Consider the following 20,186-nt stretch of genomic DNA (forward strand, 5'->3'; position numbering starts at 1 on the left):
GGGATATATGTGCCCCTTTACCTCTAAATGAACACGACTGTTTTAATTAACTATTTGCTTGAGTTCGAGAGAAATCTGTTAAGAATGGATTTTGCCTCTCTTAGAATATCGATTTATTGTTATAAAAGATTCAAGTTCGAATCGTGATCGTGTATTTTCAAGAAAAATTATTTTCATAATTATTCTCGAATAACGGATATCTGCCTGCAATGTTGAGTTCGGCCGAAAGCTATATTGTGTCATGCCTCCCATTAAAAAAATTACTTTATTCTGTACGTTCAGCGTATAAATCTAAATTAATATAGGAATATTGAAATAATATATAGATATTTGTTGCTTTAAGTGTGTATTTTGCATTCAGATATATTGTTAAAGAGATTTAAAACCTATTTTGTAAGCTTTTGTTTCATTTGTACTATGTGTTCTTCGAGCTGCTCGAACGTGTACTTCGTCCTCATCGATAATCTCAATGATATCTCCGTTTCAAGTGTAAAGTCTATCTTCTTTGAAGCTCTTACTTAATCTTATATTCGGCTACACCGAAGTCCATTTATATGTCATCAGAATATACTTTTAGTATCTGATTTAGTCCTCCTGAGAGGCATTTTCCCTTTGGCAAATCTCTCGTATATTGCGTTGTCTTGTCCCATCAATTCAATCCTTTTGTTCATTTTTATTTCACATCTTGAAAAAAAAGCTGAAAATTATGGACAGTTACAGAAAGATCCTGAATATACGTGCAATTCCGGAAGTTTTGATGAGCGGTCTGTTCCGGAGATATAGGGTCCCGTGCCTTACTTACGTTTTCATAATACATATTTTATAGTATTTCCTTGTATATATAACATTCAAAAAATATAAATTAAATGAATTATGTACATTATTTTTTAATATTAGACTACTATTTTAATATTTTTTATTTTAATATTTAAAATAAAAAAATAATAAGTTCGAGTAATTTAATACAGTCGACTCCCCTATAACACTGTCGATTATTTCGTTTTATATGAATTCCATGTTGTACGAGTCACTTAGATTTTATAAATACGTGTGCCGGGCTGTGAACGGCTCACGTATTTGTAAAATCTAAGTGACTCGTACAACATGGAATTCATATAAAACGAAATAATCGACAGTGTTATAGGGGGTCGACTTTATTTGAGAATGGGTGGCCGGATGGCCAATGTGGTTAATGCATCAGTTTATCGCTCTGGAGCCCAAATCCAGGCGAGCAATACTTCGAAAATTATTCATAGTCGGTCTGTGTTCGTCTTTCACCATCCGGCTGTCTCCATTTTGGGTCTAACTGAACCCATAATTTAAAAAAAAGCTTTTTTTTTTTTAGTGCCCACAGAGTGGAAAGAGTTAAATATAAAAAATGTATATGTATATTTAACTAATATAAATTATTATATATTCATTTCCTTTAAAGTAGTAGTTCTACAGACTATCGCGTGACTATCTTTCATAACCTAAACTGCTTTAAGTACTGTATAAAGTTTTCATAAGGTTAAAAAACAAATAAAAAGAAATTATAGTTACCTGTAAACTGCGAACAGTAAAACATCTTTCCGTACTACCTGATCAAAATTATTACAGCCTTTATTTGCAGTGAGGAATTTCTACTTAAAAAGTTTCTTTCTTTGTGATTAAGTCTGTTATTACAGTAAGGTTTTTTTTTTTTTTTAAGTTTTAAAATTTTATAAAAGTTTATTTCCTAAATGAACATGACACGGATCTATATCTGAAATAATTTAATCGATTTGTTATAGATGATATCAGAAATAAAAATAAACAGTTTAATCTAATCATCTGACTCTGACAACTACACCATACAAGGACGAATATAGAATGATCACGTAGTCAGGTAACACCGCTTAACAAATTTATAATTTAATTTAAATATGACCGGTATATAGGTCTACCATCGAGTAAATTGGTAAAACAATGCCTGTATTTGAGTATACTTTTAAATACTATCAAACTAGTTCTGATGGCCGAACAGATGAGTGAGTGATAAAGACGTCAGGGTGGTACTTTAAGAATCCAGGATTCGAATTCGAATAGAAATCTAAAAAAATTTCGAGGGTATCTTGATATACCAGATTCCATGCCTCACCATTGTGGACTTGGCTGAACTTATGATGGGCATGAGTTAACAACTGCGGGGGGGAAGAGTTTAAAAAATTCTTATATAAACGAAATTACAATATTACTTGAGGATAAAAGAGCCAGAAAAGAACATTTTGAATTGTATTATAGTCAGAATATTTTTATAAACGTCCATTTATTTTAATGTTTAGGAAAATGACCCTTATTTCGTGTTAAACACGTGCAGAAACTCGCAGCCAATCCGTTGGCCAGTGATTTTAATTAATTTTATTTTATATAATTAACTTATTCAAAAAAGTCCCGAATTCTTGACTGAAACCTCATTTAATTGCACGTTTCCGTGATTTTCATAAAACCAAAATCATAATCTAAATATGAAATACAATAGCGAGACTTTGTTTTCGCTATAATTTATTCAACTGAATTACACATATAAAAATGCATTTTATACGCAATTAAATTTGCGTGACTTTCAAGCATTTGCTGGATAATTATAAATTATTATGTGCTGAAAAAAATAAGAATGTGAATTTAATGAATTTGAGACGATATAAAAGACTATTACTTTGTTTTTAATTTATTAATATAAAACATAATTCAAATTTATATCTTCTTTTTATATGTTACAAAACGAATAATAACAATTTATGCCAATTATAATCCTTACTAAAGAGATTATTTTCTTTAGTTTAAAAAACAATACTGGGTGATCGTAATTAAAGTATTCCTACTGAATGATGTCTAGAGATATTTAATGGTCCAAATTCAACTCAAATTTGGTATGGTGGCATTTCAGGACACGCGAAAGACATTACTATATATATATAAATAGTATCAGAACTTACCATTACGGTGATGCAAGTAACAAACATTTTACTTGTACAACAGATTCATGCTATACAGAGATCTTAGTAATGCAAGGGGCAGTGTTCAACTAACTGCCATTCTTAAAGTGTAAAATCTGAAGGAGATGAACCGTGTTCAATGGTTAACTGTAACTAATCCTCTGTGATTCTTCTTACATTTAGTTTGAAACTGTCTTTGTAACATATCCTTTTAAAGTGTCCCCCAAACTAAATTTAGTTGAATTTCGTTACTATTGATAGATATATCTTCAGACAGCGTTGAATAGGAACACTTTAATTACGATCACTCGATAGATCTTGAAGCTGTTTCGATAAGTGTTGTATAGCGGTTTTAGACACTAAAATGATAAAATTATGTTTGAGTACATTTCTAAGAGCACTCATAAAAAATTTATTTTAACAACATCTAAAGTTATGGAATAAGGTATGCTTAAAATAATATTGTAAACTCGAAATGTAAAACTCCGTGATAACAATAAACTTGTTATGAAATGAAATTCTGTTCATGAAACTTTTCAGAAACTGTCTTCATAATAACGGAGCCCATCAGTGGCCAAGCAGTTTCGTTCCCTGAACACTAGTAGTTCGGGTAGTGGGCCAGGACGGGCTGGCCAAGTGGAGTTTTTCGGGTTTTCTTCACGTCTGTAACTCCTAAATATGAGCCAGTTACTCTTAAAAAAAACCTCCCGGAAGGCATCCCCTAGGAAGATCGCCTAAGTGTTGGGTTGCCATAACTTAACAAACAAACAAGTATCATATCAAGAGTACAGAAAATACTATTTTTTAAAAAAAGAAAAGTAATAATAATTTCTTCAATCCTGATTCGGCACATTCACAAACAACAAAAATCACTACACTAATATAGTGTAAGTACTTTTCAGTAATAGATTATAACTTGACTAAATGATATATTCATATACAATTTTAGACAATTAAAATTTACTAAAGACAATTATAAGCAGAAATACAATACAGGTATTAAAATTTTCTACAAGCTCTTTGAAATAATATTATTAATATAAAAAAATTTTATTTTATATCCTGTAAAATATTTTTTCCTATCCTAAAAACATTAATAAAAGATTTCAAATTATATTATTCATTAAATGCGTTTTTATTATCTTTAAAAATATATTTAATATCTGTCAAAAGGTAATTTATTTTAAATTCGATAATATTTATACTGTAATAGTTCATACAACTTGACACGTGATTGTCCAGGCAATAAAAATATCAGTCTATCGTTCTACTAAATTTCTATTTGATTTCAAAATGGCTCAGAAAATTTCCGGATGAGTTGATCTGAATATGCTAAGTGTGATTCCTCATCATTCGATCTCTCCCATTGTGGGCTCAGACCGAACCCATATTAGGCATGGAAAAGTCCCACAGAGTGGAATATAGGCTTATATATAGCCTAGTTTTCGTTAATAATTTGATAATAGATTATTCGCATATGTTCTGTTAATAAATTTTAATTAATCATTTAACATTTATTATAATTCTTTATTAAAATATTGATCTATCTTCATTTTATTTATATATATTTCATCCCGATTATGCATATACCCAAGTAAGAAAACTTAAAATTTAAATGGAATTAATCGATTATACATCGTATTCTTTCCATAAATAACGAGCTTCCGATTTTCCTAATTTCTCTCTAAATCTTTCATCCATTCTTCTCGCCTGATCTTCACTCATATAGTTTTTCCAATCACCTATTTCACCTTTTCTTATGAAATCAGGCATATTTTCAGGTCTTTCGGAACTCCAAGCTGTTTTATGTGTCGCTTTCATGGCATTAAAATGACTATTTTTTACTACTTTTTCTAAAATAGCATTGTTATCTACGGAATTAGCAAATTTTCCTTCTAAAAAGTAACCAATTTTACGAATATTGGATTCGGGATCAGTTTTAATATCCTCGTATAATAAGAATAATACATTATCGTCGTCTTTATGCGAATACCAAGATAATAGATTGTCGAAATAATCTTTAGAATCAACTTGGCCTGTAATGAATAATTCGAAATAGTCGTCAAATGTACCATTCTCAAAATTATAATGTTTAGGGAATCCTTTAGTATGATGATAAAAAGATATACAACAATCTTTGGGATTTCGAGCAATGTAAATATACTTAGATTTACTATTATATGGAGTCAAGTAAAAGGGTAAATGTATTTTGATTATTCTAGGTTTTACCATTTTCATTACAAATTCAGCCCCTTTTTCTTCTAAGTGTGGGGCAAAATCATGAATGCTCTGCCCTTTCTCAATTGGCTTTCCTTCATTCCACAATAGAAATAAAATATATTGGCACCAAGTGGTACCGCATTTAGGATAGGTGGATATAAATATATCTCCATCTTCGGCCGGGTATTTCAATCCTGAATAATAGCTCTCCAAAGAAAAACTTCTTGGAAGGATATATCCATCATTTGCTACATTGTAAGAAGGAATATTCCTCGTCGAAGCCATCTGCAAAAAATTGATGGCGATTAATGCCTAATCTATTTTTGTTTCCAATTTCTTGTGTCAGATGAAACAGAAAATTTTTATGCAAAATATATTGTACATATAATATTTAAATAAGAAATAAATAAAATAAATATTTTTATATAAATTTAAACACGCATAAGGTATATAAAGTTAAAATGATCAAGATAAAAATGTAAGCATCCAATTAAGTGTAATTTGATAGAAATATGCTTCTTGTCTTGTTGAAATTTATTGTTATCAAGCTTCTACAATCTGAGGACATCAATTAGAAGCCAATACATAAGCTTGATAACATTAAAGTGTAAATTTCTTGCTGCAATTTATCCTAATAGGTTCGTGTGCCATAAAACAATAAATAACTAATTGGCAATTTTGTATCAATTTATCATTACCAAGTTAAAAGAAATATTGTGTTTATTGATTTATACATCATTTATACATGAAATTTATTAAATGTAATTTCAATTCATGTTGTTCTTCTTTATACACAAAATATATAGAAATATCCTTTACATAAAGAAAAATAAATAAATTTGTTTCATACATACTTTATTAAGATTATTTATAATGTAGTTTACAAAAACACCAAAATTTTCATAATAATTTTTCTCAATTAATCCTTATCCTCTCTGCACTTTTGCTATGGCCGTTCATGAAAATTTTGTAACTCTATTTCATCAAAATGGCACATTTTTTTCCGTTGTCTTACAATTATTCATCACTTTTTGAAAAAATAAAATAAAAAATATGTTAGGAATATCCTTTCTGTTGTCTTTCTGATCTGAATGCTTTAGTACGAGAAGACTGTTTTTACTTATCTATTCTTGAAGATAATGGTTGAAATAAACCAATATAAAATATACTCCATTATCGTCGATTATTACATTTTTTGTCTCTAATTTTCTGTTAACAATTTCTTTCTTTCGTTAAATTATTTATGGCAATTTATGGATTAAATGTTGTAAAATATTACAACATTTAATTCATAAATCCACGTTACTTTCCCAGCTGTTATGCATACAGCCGGGTACAGATTTGACCCTCTGGTATTTTTGCAAATCTCCACATTTTAAAAAAATTCATCTCTACCTTCAAAATTAAACCTTTTTTTTTATGTCTTTTTTATAATAATGATTAATATAAAATTAAAGAACTAAATATTTAAGATTTCTGTACTTTTGATAAACCTAGTTCGAAATCCATATACAAATAATACAAAATCTAATTTATTTAAAATTCATTAACTTATTTAAAAACGTTGGTATTGGAACTCGAATTTTAAAATGCATAGAAAAATCACAATCTTTAGAAACTACTTCATTGTTAATTCAAGAAGAAAGCATCTTAATTCTAAATTCCATTAAATATTTACAATCAAAGCATTTTATATGCTTTAAAATCATTTCGAAGTATATATTTTCCATTGATTTTACACTTGTTTCTAATTCACTTTCTTGTCTTTTATGAATATTTTTTCCATGTTTAATATATAATAGAAGACAGAGAGTAAATCTATTCAGAATATTTCATTTTTGGATGATTTTGCAATATGAGTAACATAAGATATTGGCATTTTCCTTCTTTTAGTAAAAATTTTCATTGTATATTTTATCACATTTATAATTTTTAAAAATAATGTTTATTATTTTAAGTATATTAAAGTAAATAATGCTTGAACTTATAGCTTTCCTTTAAGCTCTTTTTTTTTATTCTTAAAGGAAAGCTATAAGCTGTAGCATATAAGCTATTACAATGTTTTATGAAAATTGCCTTAAATATCTTAACATCTTACGAATACATTCTTACCAGATGAAAAAATTACAAATGGAGGACAAATTGTTCTGGCAAGTAGGACATTACGCTATATTTGGGTACAGGAAGATATTTTTTTAAATTCAAAAGGAAGAACAAATGCACCAAATGAACATCTGGTAATCAAGCGGAGAACATATAATCCTTTTGCATACCATACGGTAACCTTATACCAATATAAATGAGATTTATTTTTATATAACCCCTACAGTATGTATCAAAATATGTAAAACATCATACATGTACCTATATTAAAAGTGGAAGCTTCTAATTTATTTCTTAAAGTTAAAATCATGCCTTAATTTTCAAGGAAAGTAACCAACCACGTGATACTTATCCAGCTGATGTAAAACGTGGCAGCAAAATGACTGTAGCGCCACTATGTGTAATACAGTACAGTACAAACAATATATAAAAGTCCTGAGGAAAGGACAACAGAATGGTTTAGTTTGGGCTTCATACTTATGGGATTCAGAAATCATTTATTAAAAATTATTCATATCATTAAAATTTATTCTATATTTTAAAAGGAAAAAAATACTCGATAAAATTTTTAAATACAGTAGTTTCAAAGTGTAGATATATCTTCCATATCTTTACTGCTAAAATCCTTTCAAACTTAAATATCTTCAGATAGTAAGTTTAATTCCGGACTTATCAAGACAAGAATGAAGCCAACAGAGTTTTGTACAGTCGACCTCCCTCTATAACACTGTTGATTATTCCATTTTATATGAATTCCATGTTGTACGAGTCACTTAGATTTTACAAATACGTGTGCCGGGCTGTGAACGGCTCACATATTTGTAAAATCTAAGTGACTCGTACAACATGGAATTCATATAAAACGGAAATATCANACTTACAGTAATTAATTTGGAAATTCTGTGGGATTAACTGGGACTTTCTAACGTAAATTAACAAGTCAATAATTAAATTAATAATGTAACTTTTATAGCTAAACACTAGCAATTTGTGTAATCTATCGCATTTAGAATTCTCATTTATACTCTTATTTTAACAAATGATAACGACACTTTTTATAGTTATGTTTTAATCAGGTCCTATCATGGAGGAACCAGCAAATTGTATGAAATTGTACAGTACCTCAATTATATGCTGTATTAAGTAAAAACAAAAATCTTTATTTATCATCAAATTTTATTAAAGAATGTAATGCACTTTTTAAACTTCTTCTTAAATAATAAAGTTTGACCAAAAAAAAAACAATAAATATATACAGTATATACAGAAGAAAAAGGGCTTAAAGAGGTAAATAGCCCAGAACACTTATCTTTTTAAAATCCTATTATATCAAAACATTCTATCGCCCTCTCAGAGATTCCAGGAGATTCTGAGATTCACAACTTTATAATTGAAACATAATGTAATTTATTCAACAACTGCCTCATGTCATCTAATAAAAAAAACTCCTTTCCCTTCTGCTACCGAGCATTTGTAAGCTTGTATTTTCATTGTCTGGAAAAATAGCTGGGACAATACAATACGCTGTTTCTCCTCGACTCCCTCCCCACCAGAGTTAATTATTATTAAAAAAAAACCTTCTACAAGACTGAAATCTATCAAAATGGAAGTTTTGTAGAAGGTTGTTCAGAGCCGTGTAGAAGTACTATGGGTCGGTGTAAGGGGTCGATTTGTCTATATCAAGACAATAATAATAAATATATTACTTATGTATATAATATAATCGTCAATGTACATATTTTTATAATATATTTCTTTAAATATTTATTTTAAAAATTGATAACAAATTGTCTAAACATTTGAGAAAGTAAAATTATAATTAAAATTGAAAGTTATCTTAGTTGATTGAAGTTGAATATAATATTATTATTATAAATAATATAAAACAAATAATATTATTCTGACAAATTATATAAATGGAAACAACAACTTATCTTAAGAATTATTTGATATAAATTAAAAATCTATTTTATAATCAATTTAATAATCCAGACAATCGAAAATTTAACTTGAAAACTGTATAATAAAGCCAAATTTACATTTAAGATAAGCTATATCTAAGAACCTCACGCGACAACGTACAGCTTAATTAACACCTCATGCTTTTAAATAGATTATTATTTGAGAAAGAAGTACCTCTTATGTATTGTAATAACCATTACAATTCTAAATAGCCGCTGTTTATAGTGTTAAAAGATTGACATATAATATAACAAGTTACAATTAAGAACCTCATGCTATACGTCTACAGCTTAGAACCTCACCATAAGTGTATGTCTACGGTGAGGCTTTAAGCCGTGTAATGTGACGTTCTAAGTTTAAATTTATTACTATTTCAAGGAGAAGAACCTCTTATAACAACGATAACAAGTCTAAATCGACCCTATTTATAATACTAAAAGAGTAAACTGAGAAGACCAAGAATTCAAATTTTTTTTTTTTTTTAATTATACGAGTCTAACATTTAATTAAAAACAATCGACAACGTATAAACGAATTCTATAATTTTTTTTTTTAATAAAGACATTTATTTCCTTTACAATGAACTCACCTCGTTATTTAGAAAGTCGCAATCCGTTCAAAGTTTAACCATCAGAAGGGAGGAACATCCTGTAGTCATTCAGTCAAACGCTATTCATTGTCTGATCAATCACGTTTCCACCAAGATAAGATAAAGTCTTTAAGATAAAATTAGTCCTTCAACCCTTATAGACCTAGCTTAAATGTTCAATGACTCTTACAAGAAGCTTATGTTCATTAATTGGTTTACAAAATATTAGTTTTTGTCAAATAGTATGCTTAATTTCTAACTTGTTATAGGTTATCCCTATCAATAAATTATCTCTGTTGCTATATACTTATTCCATTACAAATATAGGCAGAAGAGCGTGAATAACAGATGCAAGGTTAAACTGTTGCTAGGGTAATCGTCCCACATAAGAGAACATTCATCCCTCTATTGAGTGCATGTATCGTAATATCCAGGAAATCCGTTATTTTCTTTGTTTAATTACATTATTTAGCTAATTAATTCTAGTGTTAAAGACTTTATATTTTTATTTTTTCTATGAGAAAATTAATTGTAAAACTTTAGTGCCATGCGTATTAAAAATAAGATCATGGTAACAGTCAGATTATCTCAAATTATCATTTATAGCAAATATATGTTTTATATANTATCTTCTTTTTATATGTTACAAAACGAATAATAACAATTTATGCCAATTATAATCCTTACTAAAGAGATTATTTTCTTTAGTTTAAAAAACAATACTGGGTGATCGTAATTAAAGTATTCCTACTGAATGATGTCTAGAGATATTTAATGGTCCAAATTCAACTCAAATTTGGTATGGTGACATTTCAGGACACGCGAAAGACATTACTATATATATATAAATAGTATCAGAACTTACCATTACGGTGATGCAAGTAACAAACATTTTACTTGTACAACAGATTCATGCTATACAGAGATCTTAGTAATGCAAGGGGCAGTGTTCAACTAACTGCCATTCTTAAAGTGTAAAATCTGAAGGAGATGAACCGTGTTCAATGGTTAACTGTAACTAATCCTCTGTGATTCTTCTTACATTTAGTTTGAAACTGTCTTTGTAACATATCCTTTTAAAGTGTCCCCCAAACTAAATTTAGTTGAATTTCGTTACTATTGATAGATATATCTTCAGACAGCGTTGAATAGGAACACTTTAATTACAATCACTCGATAGATCTTGAAGCTGTTTCGATAAGTGTTGTATAGCGGTTTTAGACACTAAAATGATAAAATTATGTTTGAGTACATTTCTAAGAGCACTCATAAAAAATTTATTTTAACAACATCTAAAGTTATGGAATAAGGTATGCTTAAAATAATATTGTAAACTCGAAATGTAAAACTCCGTGATAACAATAAACTTGTTATGAAATGAAATTCTGTTCATGAAACTTTTCAGAAACTGTCTTCATAATAACGGAGCCCATCAGTGGCCAAGCAGTTTCGTTCCCTGAACACTAGTAGTTCGGGTAGTGGGCCAGGACGGGCTGGCCAAGTGGAGTTTTTCGGGTTTTCTTCACGTCTGTAACTCCTAAATATGAGCCAGTTACTCTTAAAAAAAACCTCCCGGAAGGCATCCCCTAGGAAGATCGCCTAAGTGTTGGGTTGCCATAACTTAACAAACAAACAAGTATCATATCAAGAGTACAGAAAATACTATTTTTTAAAAAAAGAAAAGTAATAATAATTTCTTCAATCCTGATTCGGCACATTCACAAACAACAAAAATCACTACACTAATATAGTGTAAGTACTTTTCAGTAATAGATTATAACTTGACTAAATGATATATTCATATACAATTTTAGACAATTAAAATTTACTAAAGACAATTATAAGCAGAAATACAATACAGGTATTAAAATTTTCTACAAGCTCTTTGAAATAATATTATTAATATAAAAAAATTTTATTTTATATCCTGTAAAATATTTTTTCCTATCCTAAAAACATTAATAAAAGATTTCAAATTATATTATTCATTAAATGCGTTTTTATTATCTTTAAAAATATATTTAATATCTGTCAAAAGGTAATTTATTTTAAATTCGATAATATTTATACTGTAATAGTTCATACAACTTGACACGTGATTGTCCAGGCAATAAAAATATCAGTCTATCGTTCTACTAAATTTCTATTTGATTTCAAAATGGCTCAGAAAATTTCCGGATGAGTTGATCTGAATATGCTAAGTGTGATTCCTCATCATTCGATCTCTCCCATTGTGGGCTCAGACCGAACCCATATTAGGCATGGAAAAGTCCCACAGAGTGGAATATAGGCTTATATATAGCCTAGTTTTCGTTAATAATTTGATAATAGATTATTCGCATATGTTCTGTTAATAAATTTTAATTAATCATTTAACATTTATTATAATTCTTTATTAAAATATTGATCTATCTTCATTTTATTTATATATATTTCATCCCGATTATGCATATACCCAAGTAAGAAAACTTAAAATTTAAATGGAATTAATCGATTATACATCGTATTCTTTCCATAAATAACGAGCTTCCGATTTTCCTAATTTCTCTCTAAATCTTTCATCCATTCTTCTCGCCTGATCTTCACTCATATAGTTTTTCCAATCACCTATTTCACCTTTTCTTATGAAATCAGGCATATTTTCAGGTCTTTCGGAACTCCAAGCTGTTTTATGTGTCGCTTTCATGGCATTAAAATGACTATTTTTTACTACTTTTTCTAAAATAGCATTGTTATCTACGGAATTAGCAAATTTTCCTTCTAAAAAGTAACCAATTTTACGAATATTGGATTCGGGATCAGTTTTAATATCCTCGTATAATAAGAATAATACATTATCGTCGTCTTTATGCGAATACCAAGATAATAGATTGTCGAAATAATCTTTAGAATCAACTTGGCCTGTAATGAATAATTCGAAATAGTCGTCAAATGTACCATTCTCAAAATTATAATGTTTAGGGAATCCTTTAGTATGATGATAAAAAGATATACAACAATCTTTGGGATTTCGAGCAATGTAAATATACTTAGATTTACTATTATATGGAGTCAAGTAAAAGGGTAAATGTATTTTGATTATTCTAGGTTTTACCATTTTCATTACAAATTCAGCCCCTTTTTCTTCTAAGTGTGGGGCAAAATCATGAATGCTCTGCCCTTTCTCAATTGGCTTTCCTTCATTCCACAATAGAAATAAAATATATTGGCACCAAGTGGTACCGCATTTAGGATAGGTGGATATAAATATATCTCCATCTTCGGCCGGGTATTTCAATCCTGAATAATAGCTCTCCAAAGAAAAACTTCTTGGAAGGATATATCCATCATTTGCTACATTGTAAGAAGGAATATTCCTCGTCGAAGCCATCTGCAAAAAATTGATGGCGATTAATGCCTAATCTATTTTTGTTTCCAATTTCTTGTGTCAGATGAAACAGAAAATTTTTATGCAAAATATATTGTACATATAATATTTAAATAAGAAATAAATAAAATAAATATTTTTATATAAATTTAAACACGCATAAGGTATATAAAGTTAAAATGATCAAGATAAAAATGTAAGCATCCAATTAAGTGTAATTTGATAGAAATATGCTTCTTGTCTTGTTGAAATTTATTGTTATCAAGCTTCTACAATCTGAGGACATCAATTAGAAGCCAATACATAAGCTTGATAACATTAAAGTGTAAATTTCTTGCTGCAATTTATCCTAATAGGTTCGTGTGCCATAAAACAATAAATAACTAATTGGCAATTTTGTATCAATTTATCATTACCAAGTTAAAAGAAATATTGTGTTTATTGATTTATACATCATTTATACATGAAATTTATTAAATGTAATTTCAATTCATGTTGTTCTTCTTTATACACAAAATATATAGAAATATCCTTTACATAAAGAAAAATAAATAAATTTGTTTCATACATACTTTATTAAGATTATTTATAATGTAGTTTACAAAAACACCAAAATTTTCATAATAATTTTTCTCAATTAATCCTTATCCTCTCTGCACTTTTGCTATGGCCGTTCATGAAAATTTTGTAACTCTATTTCATCAAAATGGCACATTTTTTTCCGTTGTCTTACAATTATTCATCACTTTTTGAAAAAATAAAATAAAAAATATGTTAGGAATATCCTTTCTGTTGTCTTTCTGATCTGAATGCTTTAGTACGAGAAGACTGTTTTTACTTATCTATTCTTGAAGATAATGGTTGAAATAAACCAATATAAAATATACTCCATTATCGTCGATTATTACATTTTTTGTCTCTAATTTTCTGTTAACAATTTCTTTCTTTCGTTAAATTATTTATGGCAATTTATGGATTAAATGTTGTAAAATATTACAACATTTAATTCATAAATCCACGTTACTTTCCCAGCTGTTATGCATACAGCCGGGTACAGATTTGACCCTCTGGTATTTTTGCAAATCTCCACATTTTAAAAAAATTCATCTCTACCTTCAAAATTAAACCTTTTTTTTTATGTCTTTTTTATAATAATGATTAATATAAAATTAAAGAACTAAATATTTAAGATTTCTGTACTTTTGATAAACCTAGTTCGAAATCCATATACAAATAATACAAAATCTAATTTATTTAAAATTCATTAACTTATTTAAAAACGTTGGTATTGGAACTCGAATTTTAAAATGCATAGAAAAATCACAATCTTTAGAAACTACTTCATTGTTAATTCAAGAAGAAAGCATCTTAATTCTAAATTCCATTAAATATTTACAATCAAAGCATTTTATATGCTTTAAAATCATTTCGAAGTATATATTTTCCATTGATTTTACACTTGTTTCTAATTCACTTTCTTGTCTTTTATGAATATTTTTTCCATGTTTAATATATAATAGAAGACAGAGAGTAAATCTATTCAGAATATTTCATTTTTGGATGATTTTGCAATATGAGTAACATAAGATATTGGCATTTTCCTTCTTTTAGTAAAAATTTTCATTGTATATTTTATCACATTTATAATTTTTAAAAATAATGTTTATTATTTTAAGTATATTAAAGTAAATAATGCTTGAACTTATAGCTTTCCTTTAAGCTCTTTTTTTTTATTCTTAAAGGAAAGCTATAAGCTGTAGCATATAAGCTATTACAATGTTTTATGAAAATTGCCTTAAATATCTTAACATCTTACGAATACATTCTTACCAGATGAAAAAATTACAAATGGAGGACAAATTGTTCTGGCAAGTAGGACATTACGCTATATTTGGGTACAGGAAGATATTTTTTTAAATTCAAAAGGAAGAACAAATGCACCAAATGAACATCTGGTAATCAAGCGGAGAACATATAATCCTTTTGCATACCATACGGTAACCTTATACCAATATAAATGAGATTTATTTTTATATAACCCCTACAGTATGTATCAAAATATGTAAAACATCATACATGTACCTATATTAAAAGTGGAAGCTTCTAATTTATTTCTTAAAGTTAAAATCATGCCTTAATTTTCAAGGAAAGTAACCAACCACGTGATACTTATCCAGCTGATGTAAAACGTGGCAGCAAAATGACTGTAGCGCCACTATGTGTAATACAGTACAGTACAAACAATATATAAAAGTCCTGAGGAAAGGACAACAGAATGGTTTAGTTTGGGCTTCATACTTATGGGATTCAGAAATCATTTATTAAAAATTATTCATATCATTAAAATTTATTCTATATTTTAAAAGGAAAAAAATACTCGATAAAATTTTTAAATACAGTAGTTTCAAAGTGTAGATATATCTTCCATATCTTTACTGCTAAAATCCTTTCAAACTTAAATATCTTCAGATAGTAAGTTTAATTCCGGACTTATCAAGACAAGAATGAAGCCAACAGAGTTTTGTACAGTCGACCTCCCTCTATAACACTGTTGATTATTCCATTTTATATGAATTCCATGTTGTACGAGTCACTTAGATTTTACAAATACGTGTGCCGGGCTGTGAACGGCTCACATATTTGTAAAATCTAAGTGACTCGTACAACATGGAATTCATATAAAACGGAATTATCAATAGAGTTATAGGGGGGTCGACTGTATTTATACTTAACCTATCCCTATGTAAAGGTCATTACCCTAAATTTTCAGAACTGTTTTCTTATTTCATAAAAATAATCAAGAAGAATTACTTTAGAATTTCTTTATAAACATAATCAAATAACTTATTTACATATTTGAAAATAAAAAAAAAATTGCTTATATACTAAGAAGTATGAACAAAATTTCTTTTATAATAATTAGATATCAGAAGTTAATTATATTTATTATAAAATTCTAAATTATTCTTGAATATTTAAAGTTTTATAACTTAAAAATTCTATTAATTCCCTGAAAAAACGTAAGTCTAAAACATTAATTACTTAACTATTTTATAAAGCGCTGTTATAAAGAATATTCTGTTAATTTTAATAATTATATATTATGTATTGAACAGTATATTAAATAATAAAGTATTGTTTTAAGTATATTTTGCATGCTTTGATATTAAAACATATTTTTTAAGTATAAATCGAATGATATTATCAAAAAGAAAACGTGTCCGGGGAAAAGAGGACACGTGGTAATCTTATTGTAATCAACAATTAAAAAAAATAAAATAAAAGCACGAGAAATATAATTTTTCCTTCCTTTCTTATCGTTATTAATAAATTAATAATGATGACAAGAGAAAAATGATTGATATGCAAGAGATAACATTTTGATATAATTGAACAAATGTAATTCTTTGATAAAGATAAATTTCTCTTATCACGTCATTTATTTTATTTTTAATAAAAACATTTAAATAAAACTAATTATTTTCTTATAATACTATATTAACTGCAATATTATTTCAAAAAAAACTACACATTTGAAAACAATTTCTATTATGGCCAAATTAGGTGTTTTTCAAGTGTTAACTAAACAAATAATATGTAAATTACAACACAACATTATAACAAAGATAAATAACTTTGCATTACTGTATATTTTATGTGTAAAAAGTTAAATTTGGGACGTAAGAATGGGTTATAAGAAAATTCATAACGGCATAATTTCATATGTTTTTGCTTTTCTACACTTTATCAAATTATCAAACTTACATAACCTTTTTAATATACTTATACATATAATTCTTATTACTTGTGTTTCAGTTTAGCACAACACTCGATTTAGTACTACAACGTTGTAATTTCGATGGTAAACAAATAGTAGTTTGACTGTTTCTTAAGTATTTTCCCATTCTTAATACTATAAAATGCATTATTTTATAAATAATTTTCATTCCAGTAAGTTTTAAAGAAATAAAAAAGACTGTAAATAATTGTACAGAATTATTATGAAACAGTAATATATTTTCAATAACTTAAATAAAGCATTTTTCTTTTATCTTTAGCCTAATAATTGTGCATAAGCTTAGTCTGTATTAAAATTGAGGTATTTATATTGATTTGATAAAAAAATATTTTATTCTCTAACAAATTAATCAAGTATCTAGAACACTCCGAAATTGAGATGTTTTTAATTTGTTATTTTAATTTCTTTTAAATAGAAATAAAGAATACATTGAATAAGCTCTATTGATAGAATTTAACGCCATTTATTATCATCTAAATGTAGTTCTAATATCTGTTAAATACTACTTACAGTAATTAATTTGGAAATTCTGTGGGATTAACTGGGACTTTCTAACGTAAATTAACAAGTCAATAATTAAATTAATAATGTAACTTTTATAGCTAAACACTAGCAATTTGTGTAATCTATCGCATTTAGAATTCTCATTTATACTCTTATTTTAACAAATGATAACGACACTTTTTATAGTTATGTTTTAATCAGGTCCTATCATGGAGGAACCAGCAAATTGTATGAAATTGTACAGTACCTCAATTATATGCTGTATTAAGTAAAAACAAAAATCTTTATTTATCATCAAATTTTATTAAAGAATGTAATGCACTTTTTAAACTTCTTCTTAAATAATAAAGTTTGACCAAAAAAAAAACAATAAATATATACAGTATATACAGAAGAAAAAGGGCTTAAAGAGGTAAATAGCCCAGAACACTTATCTTTTTAAAATCCTATTATATCAAAACATTCTATCGCCCTCTCAGAGATTCCAGGAGATTCTGAGATTCACAACTTTATAATTGAAACATAATGTAATTTATTCAACAACTGCCTCATGTCATCTAATAAAAAAAACTCCTTTCCCTTCTGCTACCGAGCATTTGTAAGCTTGTATTTTCATTGTCTGGAAAAATAGCTGGGACAATACAATACGCTGTTTCTCCTCGACTCCCTCCCCACCAGAGTTAATTATTATTAAAAAAAAACCTTCTACAAGACTGAAATCTATCAAAATGGAAGTTTTGTAGAAGGTTGTTCAGAGCCGTGTAGAAGTACTATGGGTCGGTGTAAGGGGTCGATTTGTCTATATCAAGACAATAATAATAAATATATTACTTATGTATATAATATAATCGTCAATGTACATATTTTTATAATATATTTCTTTAAATATTTATTTTAAAAATTGATAACAAATTGTCTAAACATTTGAGAAAGTAAAATTATAATTAAAATTGAAAGTTATCTTAGTTGATTGAAGTTGAATATAATATTATTATTATAAATAATATAAAACAAATAATATTATTCTGACAAATTATATAAATGGAAACAACAACTTATCTTAAGAATTATTTGATATAAATTAAAAATCTATTTTATAATCAATTTAATAATCCAGACAATCGAAAATTTAACTTGAAAACTGTATAATAAAGCCAAATTTACATTTAAGATAAGCTATATCTAAGAACCTCACGCGACAACGTACAGCTTAATTAACACCTCATGCTTTTAAATAGATTATTATTTGAGAAAGAAGTACCTCTTATGTATTGTAATAACCATTACAATTCTAAATAGCCGCTGTTTATAGTGTTAAAAGATTGACATATAATATAACAAGTTACAATTAAGAACCTCATGCTATACGTCTACAGCTTAGAACCTCACCATAAGTGTATGTCTACGGTGAGGCTTTAAGCCGTGTAATGTGACGTTCTAAGTTTAAATTTATTACTATTTCAAGGAGAAGAACCTCTTATAACAACGATAACAAGTCTAAATCGACCCTATTTATAATACTAAAAGAGTAAACTGAGAAGACCAAGAATTCAAATTTTTTTTTTTTTTTAATTATACGAGTCTAACATTTAATTAAAAACAATCGACAACGTATAAACGAATTCTATAATTTTTTTTTTTAATAAAGACATTTATTTCCTTTACAATGAACTCACCTCGTTATTTAGAAAGTCGCAATCCGTTCAAAGTTTAACCATCAGAAGGGAGGAACATCCTGTAGTCATTCAGTCAAACGCTATTCATTGTCTGATCAATCACGTTTCCACCAAGATAAGATAAAGTCTTTAAGATAAAATTAGTCCTTCAACCCTTATAGACCTAGCTTAAATGTTCAATGACTCTTACAAGAAGCTTATGTTCATTAATTGGTTTACAAAATATTAGTTTTTGTCAAATAGTATGCTTAATTTCTAACTTGTTATAGGTTATCCCTATCAATAAATTATCTCTGTTGCTATATACTTATTCCATTACAAATATAGGCAGAAGAGCGTGAATAACAGATGCAAGGTTAAACTGTTGCTAGGGTAATCGTCCCACATAAGAGAACATTCATCCCTCTATTGAGTGCATGTATCGTAATATCCAGGAAATCCGTTATTTTCTTTGTTTAATTACATTATTTAGCTAATTAATTCTAGTGTTAAAGACTTTATATTTTTATTTTTTCTATGAGAAAATTAATTGTAAAACTTTAGTGCCATGCGTATTAAAAATAAGATCATGGTAACAGTCAGATTATCTCAAATTATCATTTATAGCAAATATATGTTTTATATATATATTTATATAGGCCTATGTGTATGTGTGTGTGTGTGTGTGTGTGTGTGTGTGTGTGTGTGTGGTAATGGTCCTAAAGTTAGTTAACATTTTAATCGTTTTTAAATGATGTTAAAAATGTATTTTGGTAAACTAACTTTTGAGCCATCCCATACATAAATGTTTTCAATGTAGAAACAATTCATTTAATGTTTTTAAACAGTTAATCAGATATTATATTACTTAAAATATTTAGTTAGACCTATTTATAAATATTTAACTACAAGATAACACGTTTCTATTTATCTCTCTAGGCGTGTTGTATGATACCTCTTATTTATAGCAACTATAAAATGTCCTTTATAGAATTTAATTTATACATTTATTTTTTTAATATTTTAAATA

The 20,186-nt window shown here is 27.6% G+C and overlaps 1 protein-coding gene across 1 annotated transcript; it reads right to left on the reverse strand.

The window, feature by feature from the left end:
* Window positions 1-4,091: 4,091 nt before the first annotated feature.
* Window positions 4,092-19,564, reverse strand: LOC111622098. The gene is made up of 3 exons (XM_023364415.1): window positions 19,178-19,564; window positions 12,332-13,201; window positions 4,092-5,462 (listed from the first exon to the last, which is right to left on the reverse strand). Exons 2-3 carry the CDS (start codon window positions 13,199-13,201, stop codon window positions 4,587-4,589), a joined length of 1,746 nt encoding a protein of 581 aa, XP_023220183.1. The 5' UTR covers window positions 19,178-19,564; the 3' UTR covers window positions 4,092-4,586.
* Window positions 19,565-20,186: the final 622 nt, after the last annotated feature.

Source organism: Centruroides sculpturatus, unplaced genomic scaffold (assembly GCF_000671375.1).
Source record: "Centruroides sculpturatus isolate CEXI.00-Female unplaced genomic scaffold, Cexi_2.0 scaffold11, whole genome shotgun sequence".
Lineage (NCBI taxonomy): Eukaryota > Metazoa > Arthropoda > Arachnida > Scorpiones > Buthidae > Centruroides > Centruroides sculpturatus.